Source organism: Meriones unguiculatus, chromosome 15, assembly GCF_030254825.1.
Source record: "Meriones unguiculatus strain TT.TT164.6M chromosome 15, Bangor_MerUng_6.1, whole genome shotgun sequence".
Taxonomy (NCBI): Eukaryota; Metazoa; Chordata; class Mammalia; order Rodentia; family Muridae; genus Meriones; species Meriones unguiculatus.
The window spans coordinates 11080910-11097958 of record NC_083362.1 but is presented as its reverse complement, the minus strand read 5'-3'; the positions used below and the strand labels follow the sequence as shown (position 1 = coordinate 11097958).

The following is a 17049-nucleotide window of genomic DNA, read 5'->3' as shown; positions in this document are numbered from 1 at the left end:
CTAGGGCAAGGAGCATACTTGATGAAGGAAGATGGATCTAACCCTGTAACCTTTGTCGGGTACTCAGAAAACGCTGATAAAAATGGAGATAAAAACATTGCCCCGGGGAAGGCCACATCAGGTTCGTGGCACAGACCTGATTTCCTCCTTCATATCACCCAGAAAATGAAATTTTCCCATAAAGTATACCTTTTTAATAAATAAAATCAGTAAGATGGTAAGATAGGTGTGTTGTGCTGGGTTGGAAAGCAGCGCTTTGGGTTTCATTTCCTCCTGGCCCTGCCCTTGGTCATCAGCAGTGCTACTGGGCTGGAACTGCCATTTCAATATTTCAGATTCCTGTATATCTACCAGTTTGATTATCTGATGACAACACACCGTGAGTTCAACATATTTTAATTCTTGTCCTGGTTTCCTATGGTATTATGTGACAATGGGCTTACGGTCACTATTAATCTTATCCTATTTTTGGCAGATTGGTACAAATGTTCTTAACTACACAGGTTCGTAAAATAAGTTAAAATAAAACTCAGCATCACCTTGAGATTCAGTTTCATACTCCAGTGCTTACTACGTAGCAGACTCTCGGTAAGTAGTTTATAAAGTGATGGGTAGAAATCCTGTAACAAGGAGGACGACCAAAGAAAATAATCTCCACATACTACTAGTGGATTTCCATTACGTTAATTATAATCACCAAGTTGTGATACTCAGCGGGCAAGCCCTCGGCAGATGCCATTGGCTCCCGAGATCTGTCCTTTACCTGTTGGGAGGAAGACTGTTATCTATGAAGCCTCTATTTCATAACAATTTGCCACTCTTACATAATAGAAATGAGAAATGTGGCACGCTCTGCTCCTCTTTCCAATGGGTACTTTTTTAAAGCACCCACAAATGTCATGCCATCTATTTTTAAGCAGGGTGCTGCTGGGTAAACAGCTGAATCGTCTGAACCCAATAGGGAAATTCAAAGTTTAAATAAGCTGTTTTATCTCATTGAAAATAAGTGGTCCAGACTGCCATACAGCCTGTGGGTTCTTGCGTTCAGTCACATGTAATGTTCCTTGCTTTGGATGTAGAATTCTAGCCGTAGATATTGGGACGCAAAGTACATTCTCTAACACTGATTCTCTTAAGAGTCAGTTTCTCGCTCTCCATTCTCAGTGTCCTGTGAAAACCCAAACTTTCCTTAGCTCTTTGAACATAATGGGGTTTTTACCTCTGGGCTGAGACTACATGAAGACAGCATGAATGCTAAGTCAACAGACTGACAGGAACTATAAGTTGAGAGTTTTTCCATGTAATTCATTTTTTAATAAAAGTTGTGCATGCTAATTGTGAAAAAATCAAACAGTAAGAAATCACAGAGAGATGCACGTTAAAAAAACCTCCCACCTGCACTCTGCTCCATCCCAACAGTAGCATTTCTTCCCGATATGTTCTATACGTATGGCTGAGTGTGTGTGTGTGTGTGTGTGTGTGTGTGTACGTGTGTGTACATATATATGTACAAGTACGGAAATGTAGCCTGATGTGCCCATTTTCGGTTGTCTGTATGTGGCTTCAGAGCTGACCACTTTGTCCTGGGTAACCAGTCAGGGGCCTCATCCCTGGTAGTGACTGATCCTCCCTCTCGGAAGTCACTGGTTGTCTAGGGATTTGTCATGGGGTTTTCTTCCTTCAGGACAATCCATGACGGCGTGTGGTGCCCCTGCGTGTGTGGCTTCCGCACTCCTCCTTTAGTGTGAGGTAGCAGGGGGCTTCTGTGTGAGATCTGGGACTTTGTTTTGCCTGGCTCTGTGTTCCCGTTACCTGGGTGTGTGCTCAGCACGCCCTAAATGGGCAGTAAAGGTTTGTTAAATGAATGAACTCCACCACACAATCAAGAGCTCCTAACTTTATGAGGTGGGTTGAAATACTCTAACACGCGACAATGGTCAGTTCAGGCTACTGAGTGAGAAAGGCCAAGGGCTGGGCATGTGTGATACACAATCCCACCTGGTTAACATGGAAGACAGTGCATGTCTGCATATACAGACACTTATGTCTTTGCACTCCCATGTCTACCTATGTCATATATGCATATTTATGTGAATATTTGAATATATTCAAATACATTGTGTGTATGCGTGTGTGTGTGTGTGTGTAAAACAGTAGTAAATAAAAAAGAGGCTATCAGTTTGAGATCAGTGGACCTGATGGGGGTTGGAAAAGGACCACATGGGAAGGGCTGAAGGGGAGAAAAGGAAAGAAGAAAAATACATAATTATATTTTAATTAACAATATATTTAAAAATTTTAAAATTAGAAAAAAAGAAGTGCTATGACAGATTATCTCATAAATAAATATTTTAACCACTTAATCATCTTGTAAACAAATCTCTTAACCACTTAATCATTTAGACAAATTGCCAAAATCATTTTTATATATTCAGCCTTTCCATCATTTTTTTTTTTTTATCATCAGCGCCTTTAGAAATGGATTGTTTTATCTTGTTGCTCGGGTTCATGCAAGAGTAGACTCTTAGCACTAAGACATGCTGTCTTTTGTGGTCCACATCTTTGTTAAAATTAGGAGGTGCATTACAGTTACATCTAGACTAAATCCTCCTGGATGAGCCTGTGATAATGTTTCACGCAAGAATCAGGTCAGGTGTCCCAGTTTCCATCGACTCTTATTGATCACGTGTGCTAGAAGCTTTTCATTTAACTACTTCTTGGTATTCATACACCTCCCACAAAAAGTTTGTCTTTCTCCCTCTGGTTACTGTGTTAGAACAAAAGAAAATGTGGCCTCATAAACACGAGACAAATCCATGTCTTCATTCACTGGAAATTTTGACTCCACTATAATGACAGTTTTCTCTAACGGAGCCTCACTGGGTATACAAACCACACTTGAGGTAAGGCCCCATGGCCAGCAGCAGATGCTAAAACAGACAAACTCTGGGATTTCTGTAGACATTTTGTCCCATTTATTTTGCTTGGGCATTAATTTTTTTTTTTTTTTTTTTTTTTGTCTTTGTAGCCTTTTACTTGTATATTACTGTTTCTGATTTTGTGTTTGTGTGTTTGGTTTTTTTATTATTATTGTATGAGAAAATATTTCAATTCAAGTATTTTTTTTTTAAGAAAATCAACTGCCATCTGTCAGATCCTGCTGCCCTCTGGGAAGGAAGAAGCTGCTTCCATGTCTGCCCCTCAGACCCCAGTAGGCCCTGTGTTTCAGAGCTCTTGCAATTACGCTGAGAAATTTGTCTTCCTTGTACAGAAACTAAGAAACAACTTGGCTTTTGTGTGTATATTATTTAGGACATAGCTCCTTAGAAATAATTGTTTTCTGTCGACATTTCATGAGAAAACAGGTGTCTGGGGAGTCAAACTCTGGGTTCTACCCCAGAGCCAAACTCCCAGCCCCTCAAATGTATTTTTCTGGATGATTGTCTAATTCTAACTAAAAAAAAAAAAAAAAAAAGACTTCCATAATTCCATTATCACATCCTAAAATATTCCCTTTTGGAAACTTAATACTTCTCTGCTAATCCATAGACCTTTACTCTAAGCAAACACTTGCTAACATGCATGGGAAGCTAAGAGCCCACCTGTCTCTGCAGTGAAGTGTATGGACTGCAGGGAGCCAGTGCTGCCACTGGGAGGTGGCAGGGATATCTGAAGAGCTCTGGTATGGCCAGTATGACTCATTAGCAAAAGATAAAGGGAAAAAAAGACAAAGCCTTTCTCTTGTGAAGTGTACCTGTGCTTTTGCTCTCTGTAGGTTAGCTCATTTGTAAACTGTTGTTTACAAAATGTGCTGTGGATTCGTGTGTGAGAGAGAGAAAGAGAACTGGGTTTTTTAAAGAGAGAAGTAAAAGCATGCGTGTCCAACTAGCAAGGATCCTGTCTAGTTTCACATCCAAAGGGAATAATTTTTAAACATAAACTGGCCCTTCTTGCGTTGTCATTTTTGCCATCAAAATGTTGGCACAGGGCTGGGAAGGTTGCTTGCAAATGAAGTACCTGCAGTAACAAGTCTGAGAGGCCGGGTTCAGATTGCCAGCATCTGTGGAAAAACCCAAACATACTGATATTCCTATCAGTGAAGAGACAGAAACAGGGGGATGGCTGAAACTTGCTAGCAAACTAGACTTACCAAGTCAGAACAGGTAAACTCCAGGCTCACAGAGAGACCCTGGCTCAAAATCTAGGCTGGAGAACAAAAGAAGACATCTGACATCAACCCCCAGCCTACATACACGCATGCACACACATGAATATTTGCATGTATCACATACAAACACACACATACACACACAAATACTAAATGAGTATTAGCATGCTCATACTTACTTGCCTATATAACTTCCTTGCCTATATAACGCTGTTTCATTTACACTAATAGCTTGGAAAATACAGATACTGGCACAGACGACACACATTCTAGGATCCCAACACTGGGTTTGGTGGTGATTCTTTTTCTTGTATATCTATGTAGAGAGATCAAAGCCATTTATTTCCCAGACTGTTGAAAGTATTAGTATAGATGAATTGATTTCTTCTCTCTTTGTGGAGTTTAGCGATTAGATAACCCACTGAGGTGTGGGTGGCTATGTGTAAAATGCACTAGCCCCAAAAGGATATACGAATTCTGACTAAATCCTACTGCTTACTAGCCATGTCAACTTTAGTTACATTCTTTGCCCCGGCATCTTCATTTGTAATTGCTGAAGCTGACGCTTACTGTGGGGTGGCGTGAATACTTGTAGTCACATGAAGGATACAACAAGGCTTCTGAGACTGGGTGCCATGCTCTCACTCCTATCAGCAAATGTCCTGGACTCGGCACGAAGCAAGCAATCCCATACTCAGCATCTCCAGTCCTTGGAAACCTCTTCTACAGAATATGTCAAAGGGTTGATGATAAGCAAAATGTACCTTGAAATACCCTGGTTGAGGTGACAGTTTTTAGTTTTACTCACTGGGCCTACTCAGACCTGGTGCCTGATCAGTTGGCCCTTTTGTGAGATGTAGCTGTGGGTCCCTGAAGGTCGCCATGGAAACAAGCATGCAATTTCTTGGATGCTCCCAATACCTCTCCTTTGAATGCTGCCCTCCTCCCTTTACATACACACACATGGGCACATATCAGCTCCTCCATGCAGAAACATGATCTGCTGAAGTCCCTGCTACCCGCCCACTTTGGATGCCAAGTTTCTTCCCCATTGTTGATAGAGGAAAATCCAGGATTAAAAGTTCCTATATGTCACTTCTCGGTTGGTTAATAAATTAGTTCTAACCCAGCAGAGGAAGTTAAGCATGAGCGCTTTTATTTCGCTCTATGGGCCTCTCACCTTGGAACTGAGATCGCAGGTATGAGTGACAGCGTCTATGAAAACAAACACCGTCTTTCCTCTCAGGCTGCTCTTAGATGAGTGGGTAAGGAGGACCTCTAAGCAAATGGAGTTTAAACAATACAATCCATATTTTATAAGCAGTGCTCCAAGTTCTTAGTAAATCTTGATTTCTGTAGATTATCTCTGTATTTATTTTATTGGGCTGGGGCATTATGAATTTCTGGTCTTCGAGGAAAAAGGTTTTGAAGGAAAGTTAGGCTCTCGGATTAGTTCTCTCCATTCCGTCTGGCACGATGCTTCAGTTCACTTCCACGTTTTCCTGTTTGTTAACAAGAAGTAAAGAAAAACTGTTAATGAATTTGGCTGGCCGGGCAATCTGCCAGGCGCTGGGTACAAAGGAGATTTGACTATCGATCCCTTACAGCATGATTTTCACACAAAAATGCCTTCTGGAGCAAGTTCCCCCCATCCCCAGAAAACCCTACAAACTTTAATTTGGCGGATGTGTCTCTGTAATATTTAACAGGCATGTTCTGTATATTATTATTATTATCTAAGTTATTTTATATTCATAATGTCTTTATCCTTACAGTAATATCCCTGTAAGTCTCAACATTCTCATTTTATATTTGTAAGCCTGAAGTTAGAAGATGGTCATGTAATTAAATCAAAAAATCACATATCTGACCAGAAGATTTGTGCCATCTGATTTCAAAATCTGCAGTCTTCGCTGTAGAGTATTTCTTCCTGTAAGTGGTGAGCTGCATGAGGAAGAGTTACATGGCAGCAGGACACTCCCTTTCCTCGTGTCCCTGTGTGTGTGTTCTGCATGAAGCAGTTCATTCCATTCCACACTTACTGAAGACTCACTACGGGCCAGGCTTTCATTGTAAAGATTTATGAGTGGCGTGTGTAGGTGAATCACATGTCACCTCTAATCCGATGTTTTAAAATTCTAAGACACATTGGTACTCATAATTTTCTCCAGATCATTTGTTTCAAATTGCAGATAATTGTTAGAAACTTTCCCTTCTGTTCTGAAGGTGACAGACATCTCATCTTGACATGAAATACCGTGTAAATTACAATATTAAAAATAAGATTGAAAAAAAAAATAAGATTGTTCCAAAATATTGAGATCTTTTCTTTTAGACTATAGGATGGCTAAGGGGGTGGCTTTATTGGTTTGATTTTTACCTTTTTTAAACTTTATTGCATTTATTTAGGGGGGAATTTCCATATGGCATGTGGAAATCATAGGATAATTTTCAGGAGTCAGTTCTCTCCTGCCATCACGTGCGTCTCAGGGATTGAACTCAGCTCCTCAGGCTTGGTGGCAGGTGCCTTTATGCCCTGGGCCAGACCCCAAAACGTTAATGTGCAAGAACATACAAAGGCCTGCAGAGCTGTCTAGCTTTGCATGTAGTAGCCGTAACCCAGCTAGTGGGTATCACCCAGAGGGTGGGCTTCTCTGCCTCTTGCAGTAGCTATTTAAAGAGATTCAAATCTTCTGTAGACAAAGAGCATTGAGGGAACTGTCTTCTACACAGGGTACAATCAATAAAGTAAAGGCAACACAATCCATAGAGCTCAATTCAAGAAGCGTGACTTTAGGGTCTCAAAGCTATTCATTCAATAGGTATGTGGAAAGCACTGATTTTGCATAAGGTTCACTGGGAAAAGTAAAGATGAGTAATATTATCTTTCTGACTAATGATGAAGTTGGCCAAGACCCTGCCGTGTTGCTGTGAAAAGCTGTTTTCCAATACTCTGGTCATGACGAATTAGCAGTTAGTGAAATCAATTTAGTGGGTCAGGAACAACATTATTTCTAATTAAGTAGAAGACAATGGGAGAGAATAGAAAAGAAGATAGAGTTTGTGGGGAGCCAGAAGGTTAAGTATTTCTTCCTTCTTTCGTGTGTGTGGGGGGCACTGGGTTTCCAAAGAAGGATGCACTCTTCATTGCGGAAAGTAGTCAAAGAGTTTGAAGAGAGAAAAAGAAGAAAACAAAAGCAGCACTCTCAGCTGCCACTTCCCACTGAGAAAAGGAAGCTAATTAATGGCAAGCAGTCTCTTGTATGAAGCAAAGAGTGACTAAGAGCTGAGATGAATGTTGCTATTCTAGCATCCCAGAAGGCTGGGGCAGGGTGGAGCAGTTCGTCCTCCATCTTTAAGCACCTTTCCTTGCTCAGCTACCAGGACCAAGATTGCCTTGCCGTCTCTGCACCCCCATTCTCGCTGTTTCTTGGTTCCTTCCTCCAAAGATGGAAGGGAAGCGGAGTTGTTCATAGTGTTTGGGCCACTTCTCTATCCTACTAAGAGCCATTCGCCGTTAGTATCATTCACAATCAGATATGTAAGTGCCACGTGCACACCCACATGGTTTTCCCGCCCGGATTGATGGCCTGCCGCGTGCAGATGTCCAGATTCCCTCTCAGCTTCTCTTCTTGGATGTCTCCCAGGCATGTGCCAAGCATGCCCGTCTGTTTTCCGTTTGTGCCTATCCACTCTAAATGGTGCTGTCTTCGTTAAGAAAGGATTTCTCCAGTATATGATGTATCTCGACCACAGTCATCCCCGAGATCTACCATCTCCTTTCGCCCCACTTCCCCACTGGTCAATCTCTTTAGACTAGTCTCTCCCTTGTGTACATATATAGGATTTTATGTTTTGATGTAAAATGTAGAATCTGCAGATGAGAGAAAAGATGGACTATTTTTTTCTTTCTGGATCTTGCTCTCTGACTTAATATGATGATCATTACTTGATCTATTTTTTAGCAAACAGCATAATTTCACTCTTCTCTGTGTGCATTAGACTTCATTGTGTACAGGTACTCCTTTCTTTGTATCCATTCATCCAGTGGACACCTCGGCTGATGCCTAGGATAACTTGGCTGTTGTGAACAGCACCACAGTGGGCACCAATGTTCAGCCTTCCCTGCAGTGTGTGTGTTGACTTAGAGTGCGGACTGACTCTTCCAACCCTAATCTGCTCCTCTTGGGCTTCCTCATTCCAGCCAATAGTAATCCAGTCCTTGCAGTCAGTCAGGCCACAAGCATTGGGGTCATCCAAAGTGTTCACACCTAATCATCATTAAGAATTCTCTCCTCTCCCCACCACAGCCCCCTGGCTCTTCATCAGATGTGTCATCTCCAATTCTACCCTTGTTTCCCTTTAGTCAATCCCAAGTAGAAAAAGTAAAGGAGTCTTTAAGCTAGAATATGTCTGCCCCTATTCAAAGCCTCAGCCACGGCCTCTACAACAGCCTGATAAAATACTGATAAAAATAGCTACTTGGCAGGCCATCTGTGCACATACCTGTTATAGACATGTTGCTTTCTAAAGGAAGCACGATGGAATAGAGCAAGGTTCAGCTCCTCAAGAGAAAATGTCACTGTGCAATCTTTAAAGTGCAATTTTGTCTCACCTATGTACATGAAGGTACAAAGTGTGACTCTATCCTGTTTAGATATCAAGAACGGGATTTGTGTGGCTTCATGGTGTTTCGTTGGTAGAGAAGGAAAATTCCACCATGGTCCACTTACATGCGGGTACCTCTGGGTGCTGTGACTCTCCACTGGAAAAGAGTAAAAGCACCAAGAGACACGGACATAGCAATCAGTGAATGGTGAAGAAGTGCAAGAATGCACACCTTCGTAAATGCGTTACATTTCCCTCCATTCACTTGTCTGTAGATGTCAAAGGTTAATTCCATGATTGACGAGCATAATTAGCCATAGACTCGTTTGAGAAGCAGTATTTTGAAATTAATAAAAGTACTCTAAAGGGAAAATATGCTCTGAAATTTATTTCAAATTTTATGTTTAACTATTTAGTGAATGGGATGATTGCTTTATGGGCTAAACTTGTACCATTTTAACAAGATTATCAGACTTTCCATTCTAAGAGGAAACATCTATATTCATAAGCATTTTAAAATAACTGTACTATTTGTTCATCCCGTGTTTCTCAGGCTTCCTGTTGCAAAGAAATAGAACCACAGCCTTACAAACTAGACAACTGACAGGCTGGCTGAGTGGTTTGTGGGATTTTAGCAAACGGCGTGGTTTGCTCTTGGTGAATGTCATGTCCCTTTTGGGGTTCCTGCAGAACCCCCCCGCAGGAAGACCACTGACCCGGCTCCATCTCTGCTTCTCAACACCCAGCTGAGAATTCTAGCTCTCCTCAGAGAGCGGCATTTTGGAACTAGGACTTATACTTAAAAGGCACACACAGCGTGGTGGAGAGACAATAGTCCACCACTGACTATAGCGGTGATGGAAGAACTCAATGCTCACCTTGGCCATTCTGAGCCAACGGCTGTGCCTTCGTGGACCCAAAAGCAAACAGCTTAATGAAAATTACTAAGGGCTCCAAATCATCCTCTTATGTATCTGGTGGAAACGAGTTTGTCTGCCACAGACAAACCTTGGGGCTGTTGATTTTGAACTCTTTTAAATTGTTTGGGGTTTTTCTTTCCTTTCTTTTGCTACATCTTGAAGCTAGTTATAGCTCCTGGGTGAGGTGTGTTCTGTGTCTGCTACTTCAAGCTCTTTGGGTCTCCCAAGAACTTAATCTTCTGAATTGTCAGAGTTTTCAGTTTGTTTGTTTTTTTAAAAAAAAAAAAAAAAAAAAAAAAAAAAAAAAAAAAGGTATTTCAAACTATATCCTGAAAATTTAATTCCTGAGTCTCATGATTAATGAAAAATTGCTGAAGTGAAGGTCAGGATCTCATGGGCCTGTAAAAGAAATGAGGTTGTAGAAATATGACTGACCGTCATAGATGACATTTAATTTACATCACTTGATACCGCAAAGTCTCAACATTCTCATTCTGGCAATGGGATTGATAGTAACATAGAGTTAGTAGTATACTAGAAAATGCCTGTATATTTGTGGCTATAAAATGGCTATGTACAGGGCTTAGGGCTACCTGCTTCTCTCTTGCATTACTCAATGAAAGAGAAAACACTTTTGCCCGGGATTCCAAATAAATGTCCCAAGAACCTCATGCACTGAACACACACACAGCTGCACAGCAGTGCAGTGAAGCAAAGAACAATGAGCAAAGCAGCATACAAACGGGCTTAGCATGAATTCCAAACCAATCTGAAAATACATGAGTCCCAAATAAAGGAGGACGTTTCCCCAAAACAAAACCAGTGTGACGTGACCACTAAAGCCAGCAGTGGGGTTTAGAGAGCAAACTCTCTCAGTGTCCTTTCTAGTCAAAGTACTAGGGTGGACCACTCATAAATATTCCTTTTCCAGGGCCTGGAGAGATGGCTCAGTGGTGAAAAACACTGGCTATTCCAGAGGACCCAGGTTCAATTCCCACTCACCCACTTACTCTACAGGCACCCAGAAAACAAGGAGGTCAAAGACATACATGCAGACAAAACACCCAAATATATGAAATAAAAATAAATAAATTCTTTAAAATGTTATGTGTATATACATATATAGATATATAGATCTATTCACTTATCTTCCTGCCCCTTTGTATAGCCAACGGGAACCCAGTGTCTCACCTACTATTTCCTGATGTGATGTCACAAAATCTCTGCCTACTAGTTCCCTTCTTGCGTCAGCTGACTCCTTCATAACACTTCCCAGCATCCCCCAAAGGCAAGTGCTGATGTAAGAGCCTTTGAGTACTCCCACAAATACAACGTTTCATCCACTAGGAAACAGGGCAGGTTGGAACAAGCTCCAACAACGGGTAATTCAGCTGCACCAACTCAGTTTGACATGGTTTAAGTGTATTTTTTTATCTTCCCATTCATCCAACTCCAAGTCTCCTGATCCACTTAAAACTTGTGAATTCAGTTGAGCCAGAGCCTCTGTCTTATAAAATGCTTTGGACATGTTTACCCAGTACTTTTTATGGTGTCAGGCCCCCAAAAGACAAGTATAAATGTTTGTGGGCAAAAATCATCTCACAGAGTCACTCAGTCAACATATCGTTGCTTACAAAGCTCTCTTCTTTCAAGAGGATTTCAAAACATTTAGAGGGGGCTTTGACAGGGGGTATAACGCCTATTTTACACAAGGTGGGTATTCATGCTTGTCCTTTAAAAGGTAACTGTAAGTCATTGGAACCAAATTCAGCTGCACTCCAGCCTTGGGCTTCCAAGGGAGTGGCAAAGGGTGGTTGCTAGGGAGATCAAATCCTATATGCATAAGGACAGTCATAGGGACATCCTAAGGATGTGCATGTCATGTCATTGTAATTTTCCTATTCCTGCTCTCTTTTTCCTTCTGCCGCTTTTGCTATGAGAAGAGCAAGCTAAAAAGGCTACAGGGACACTTAAGCCAAGTCGTATTTGTCAAGGTGAAAGCTGTGTGGAGCAGAAAAGCAGTTCTCCCAGCTGCAAAGAAGATGCGGAGGAGCAGAGTGAGTAGGGAATCTGAGAGCCACTAAAAGTGCTTAGAAGGCCGGCACGCACGGCAGCCATCTCCACGGGCAGCTGCCATCAGGAGCTTGATCTCCACAGCCAAGCCTTCCAGCCAGTGCCAAAGCACTGCTGGGATGCTCAGAGGCCTCCAAAGTTCCCGCTGTGGCTGTCCTGAAACCTTCCAATCCCCTTACCGCACTCCTTCTCACACACAGACAACTGACCACTTTTGCCCAAGCCATAATGCAGAGAATTAATGGTAACAACAGCAACAGAGCTGACACAAATGCTATCTCACTTCCTACTTGAGTGCTCACTCTTTTACCAATGCTAAAAAAAAATTAATGACAAGATAATACTTATAATTATTTTAATAGTTATATTTCACTTTTTAAGTGCAGTTAAATGGGAGCGTGCATACCATTCTCGCTTTTCCTTTCCCCTTTTGTAGTTTATTTGTTCATCGCTCGATCATGATGGATTCATCAGAGGCTGCGTGATGCTGTTAAAAGCTTTGGTGTCAGACAGCAAACCCCTTGTTCATTATGATGACCTTGGAAAGTCATTTCACCTCTTTTGAGTCTCGGCTTTGCAAGGACAAAACAGAAATGGCGATGGGTGTCGTACAGGATTGCTGGGTGGTGCTGCTCCCGGGCCTCCGAGATTATTCCATAATTGTTATATTTTTCTATAGACAGCAGATCCCCACCTCTTCTTTCATTAATACAGGCTCTTGTCCTGCAATTGACCTTTGATCATAAAGCTCACAAAGGCTCGTTCTGTTGCCTCCTCAGCCAAGGCCAAGCACCATTTACCTGATTGCTGTCATTGAAATGTTCTCGTCCACAGTGCTAAGTGGGCACCTTGCACACACAAGCCTACTGATGGCACCACTTTAATCCTACTTCTCCTTACTTTGTTGTCTGTATTCTATCTGCTCAGCCTCTCTGATGAAATATGCTCTGCCTTATGTGCCCACAACTATCACATCACACCTCCCATTAAGAGCACCAGCCTACCCCTGTGGATTTCAAGACATACACTCCACTTCAGCTGTCCGGGCTTTCTAAGTGTCTTCCTTCCTTTTGTGGCTCTCAGATTTCCCCAAATCTCACACATTTTCATTACTCCAAACCTCACCATCCAACTCTCCATCCTGAGATGTTCCACTCTCAAGGATGTGCACATGGCTCCATCTCTCAGCCATTGGACCATCATGGGCACTGAATGTCTGACTTGTCCTACTTGCAGATGAGTCTCGGGACCAGCAGCCGGCTGAAGCAGAGCCTCAAGCTCTTATGCTTCGCCAGGGCCTCTTACAAACATGCCTTCCTCTGTCAGAAAGAGTAGCTCTTGTCATCTTTATTCCAAATAATGTAAACGGTGGTTTGTGTGTTAACTTGTTTTTCTCGTAGGCTGATCTTAAAACCACATAAAGTTAGATTCTTTTTAATCTGAAATGTGTACTCTGTAGATTATCATAGAATAACAATTGTGTGCCAAAAAAAAAATATTTATCAATAATAGAATAAAAATTACTCCCTAAAAAGTGGAATCTAGCTCAAGTATGGGACTCTACAACACTGGCTATTAACCTCTCCATACCCCAGTCTCTTTGACACAAATTATAATAAGAAGTATAAAAGATAACTCTTACTACCATCCAAATTAGCTATCAGAATCATAGATATTATATGAGCATATAGATGTGGGTTTTTGCTGAAACATAACACAGGTGAGTGCGGAATACAAATGACTAAATATGAACATTAAGCTCTGTTTTTACAGTTCCTTTTCTTGTTCTTTTCATATATATTTCAAAGAGCTGTAAGTTGGTCCTTAGACCCATCTTTTTATATATTATATTATTATTATTATATATTACATATTTATAACTTCTGAGATTCAGTGTATAGTCTAGAGCAGCAGAGTTCATTTCTTACCAGTCTAAAAAGGTGTGAGGATGTCTGCACTGGTATCTTAGATTCAGAAAACTGAGGCATCTCAGCTTAGGAAGGTAAGGAGAGGTAAATGCAGGCACACCCATCTAGTCAAAGTGGGAAGTTTGTTAACTGAGCAGAGAAAAGGCTCAAAACATCTCTGAACTTTGAGATGACTAGAAGGAAGTAGTAACTTTGACTTAGAACCTTCCAGGGTTCCATCTGTGGAAGATCTTAAAGCACCCCTTTTTCTGATTGCCCAGGACTGGTGCGATGCTCCTTTAACTTCATTCAGGGAAACCTAAGGGTGAGGAATAAAAATGTCAAAAGATGGTCCATTTCCAAAAGGCTTACAAGATGGATAGATAGAGAAATACTTTTTGATACCCATGGCCAATTTAGGAGTGTTATGTTCTTACCGTAGAAGAAATGCTTCTGTTTTGGCATGTGCTTGTTTACATAGTCACATGTCTGTGCTTGCACTAGAATATGTAATATACAGAAGTATATCATCTTAAGAGGTCTGACACCTTGCCCTCTCCAAGATATTTATGGATGGCTGTATTTAAAACATTAATAAGGCACTTAAATTCATGAACTAGTTAGATAACTGTTATCATTCCCACTTTACAGATGAATAAAACTGAATGAGAGATGTGATTATACAAATAGTTACACAATAGTAAGTGAAAGCTATGTTGACAATTACATTTACACAGAAACTTCATGAAGTGTGCACTGTTCTGGGCCCTGGAAATAGATAAACAGTGAGACACTTGTACCTTTGTTATTCTGCCCTCTTTCACATTGATGACTAAGAGCAGGCGAGAGCCCCCTGAGCAGATACCAGCCTGGAAAACCCTTATATGTATCAAGTACACAGGGCTTAGGACAAATGTTCTTTTGAGAAATCTTAAAATAAGCCAGGCGTGGTGGTGCACGCCTGTAATCCCAGCACTCAAGGAGGCAGAGGCAGGCAGATCTCTGTGAGTTCGAAATCAGCCTGATCTACAAAGCAAGTCTAGGACAGCCAAGGCTATACAGAAACACTTGTACCTTTGGTATTTTCCTGTCTCAAAGGAAAGAAAGGAAAGGAAGGAAGGAAGAAAGGAAGGGAGGGAGGGAGGGAGGGAGGGAGGGAGGGAGGGAGGGAGGGAGGGAGGGAGGGAGAGAGAGAGAGAGAGAGAGAAAGAAAGAAAGAAAGAAAGAAAGAAAGAAAGAAAGAAAGAAAGAAAGAAAGAAAGAAAGAAAAGATCATATATATATATATCCCACTGTGGTTCTCCTACCCTAGAGTGTCTAAGCCCAAAGAGACATTCTTGAAGAGTCACTGGGAACCAGGAAAGCCTGTCTGCCTGAACAGGAACAAGCCCAGGACAAACACCTTAGGAATACTTCCTGGTGGGGAACTATAGCTCAGAACCCCTGGTGTCCACAGTCCATTCTGACTTTATACCTCTATTTAACATACTCAGTTATTTTTGAGTCTGCATTATCAAAGAATGAGAGTAGACAGGTTCCCCCCCACACACACACAAACACTGTGGACAATTTCTCACTACCACACAGTTTCGCCCTTATAACTCAAAGCCAGCCATAGGCAAGATATAATCACCGGCCATGGCTGTGTTTCCAATAAAAACACACACAGGACTCTATATTTAGTCCCCGAGCTATAGCTCACAAACCCCTAAGAAAACAGACCAGATGTATAGATCCCACCGAAAGAAACTAATTCTGGCCGCAATGGTTAAAGGGGGGCTTTGGGAAGGCTGAGTTCATCTCTGGAGGAAAACGTGAGATGTATTCATAAGATGGATGCAACTGGCCCTGCCCGCGGGCGTCTTCTGTGCTCAGTGCTCTCTGCCCAGGCCCACACTTTTCATGGCTTGGCTTTTGATTGCCCAGGCTTGTTCTTATGCTATAGACTTTATGCTGGCTGGACCCTGGTCTTTCTAAGGCTGGCTGCTATGGTTCTCGGATGTCACCCTTTCCAGACAAGGGAGAAACAAGTTAAGGCCGGCCACCCCATCCCCTCGTCTCATCTGATTTCCCTACCAAGTCTATGCTTTCTTAGATTATCTTAGTCATTTGTCTCTCTGCTTGTCTGTTACGGCCTCTTCCAGTGGTCTGTGAGTTTGAATCGTGTGCTGCTGGCAGACAAACACTTAAAACCGCTTGCAGCAGGGACAGAATAAGAGCAGGGGGCAGGCAGGAAGGCATAGGAAGTTACGGCATGCCTGAGTTAGGTGCTCAGCTCCCCACTCTTGATCCTGTTCTATGGCTGAATAGAGTTTGCCTCTGTTCAGGGCCTGAGATGTCATTTTAGTTCAGAAGACATCCATGTTCTGTGCGGAGGTTGGCAATATCTGTTTGCCATCACTGTTTGGTGGGTGATGAGACCATCAGCTTCTCAGTGATGGCATGTGGTCTCAGTTGCAGGCTTTCAACAGGAACCCAGGAACCCCACATTTTGTCACAACTCTCAGACAGGCATGGGGGTGGTACCTGCAGCTACAGCACTGAAAGGGAAAGCTGACACCAGAGGATTGTGAGTTGGAGGACAGCCTGGGCTACACAGCAAGTTTCAGGCTGAACTAAATAATGAGACCCTGCCTCAAAATCATTTTTTTTTAAAGGCGGCTCTTGATTAGAGTGTTGGTGCTTAAACACAAGCATTAAAAAGCACATAATCTTTCCTTGCGGTCTATCACTATTATCAAACTTGACTGTGGGACACTGCCTTTGTGTGTCACTTCTTTAGGGTTTGTTGGGCCCAGCTCACTCCTAGGGATGGTTCAGACATGTAGATCCAGTGCTTGTCTCACTATCCACAATGCCTGGGCCCTTCCCCTTCTGCCCCATTTTTAACATATCTTCCAGCCCTCAAGACTGTCATCGCCAGTAACAACATAGCTTTTCTCAGACAGTGGGCAGAATTAACCTTCCCTTTAGATTTCTCTAAATCTTTTTCTCTCCAGTCGGGAGGGGGGGAGCAGTTAGGAGCACTCAAGGCTTTTTGATGTGAGCTAAAGAAAGCAGAACAGCAGGTCAGCCAGCTAAGGGAGAGAACAATGGACAGAGGGAGCCACAAGAGCGCTCCTACCATCCCTGTAACCTGTGGTCTGAAGGCTGATTGCAGCGCTAGGCTGTGCTCAGAGAGGCCAATTAGGACACAGTGCGAGGCAACCTAAAAGCCTGTGTAAGCCACTTACATGTCAGTCAGCACAGGGCAGGATGCTCCGTGGTGTTAGAGGCTTATCACCAAACTCTAAAACTCTAGCTACCCCTACCCAGAGGCAAGTTCTAGAAAAGTAAACGAAGAAACAAACTCACATCGGCCTGGGAGTCTGCA

The 17049-nt window shown here is 42.2% G+C and overlaps 1 protein-coding gene across 24 annotated transcripts in view; it reads left to right on the top strand.

The window, feature by feature from the left end:
- Dlgap1 (DLG associated protein 1) overlaps positions 1-17049 on the top strand; it is a 784196-nt gene that overhangs the window by 553512 nt on the left and 213635 nt on the right. For 11 of the 24 annotated variants that reach the window (XM_060368165.1, XM_060368163.1, XM_060368160.1 and 8 more), the window contains one exon: positions 11640-11753. The exons of the other annotated variants lie outside the window; for them this stretch is intronic. In XM_060368165.1, coding sequence (XP_060224148.1) covers positions 11640-11753 — 114 coding nt within the window. The remainder of the gene's footprint in view (positions 1-11639; positions 11754-17049) is intronic. 24 annotated transcript variants of the gene reach the window in all.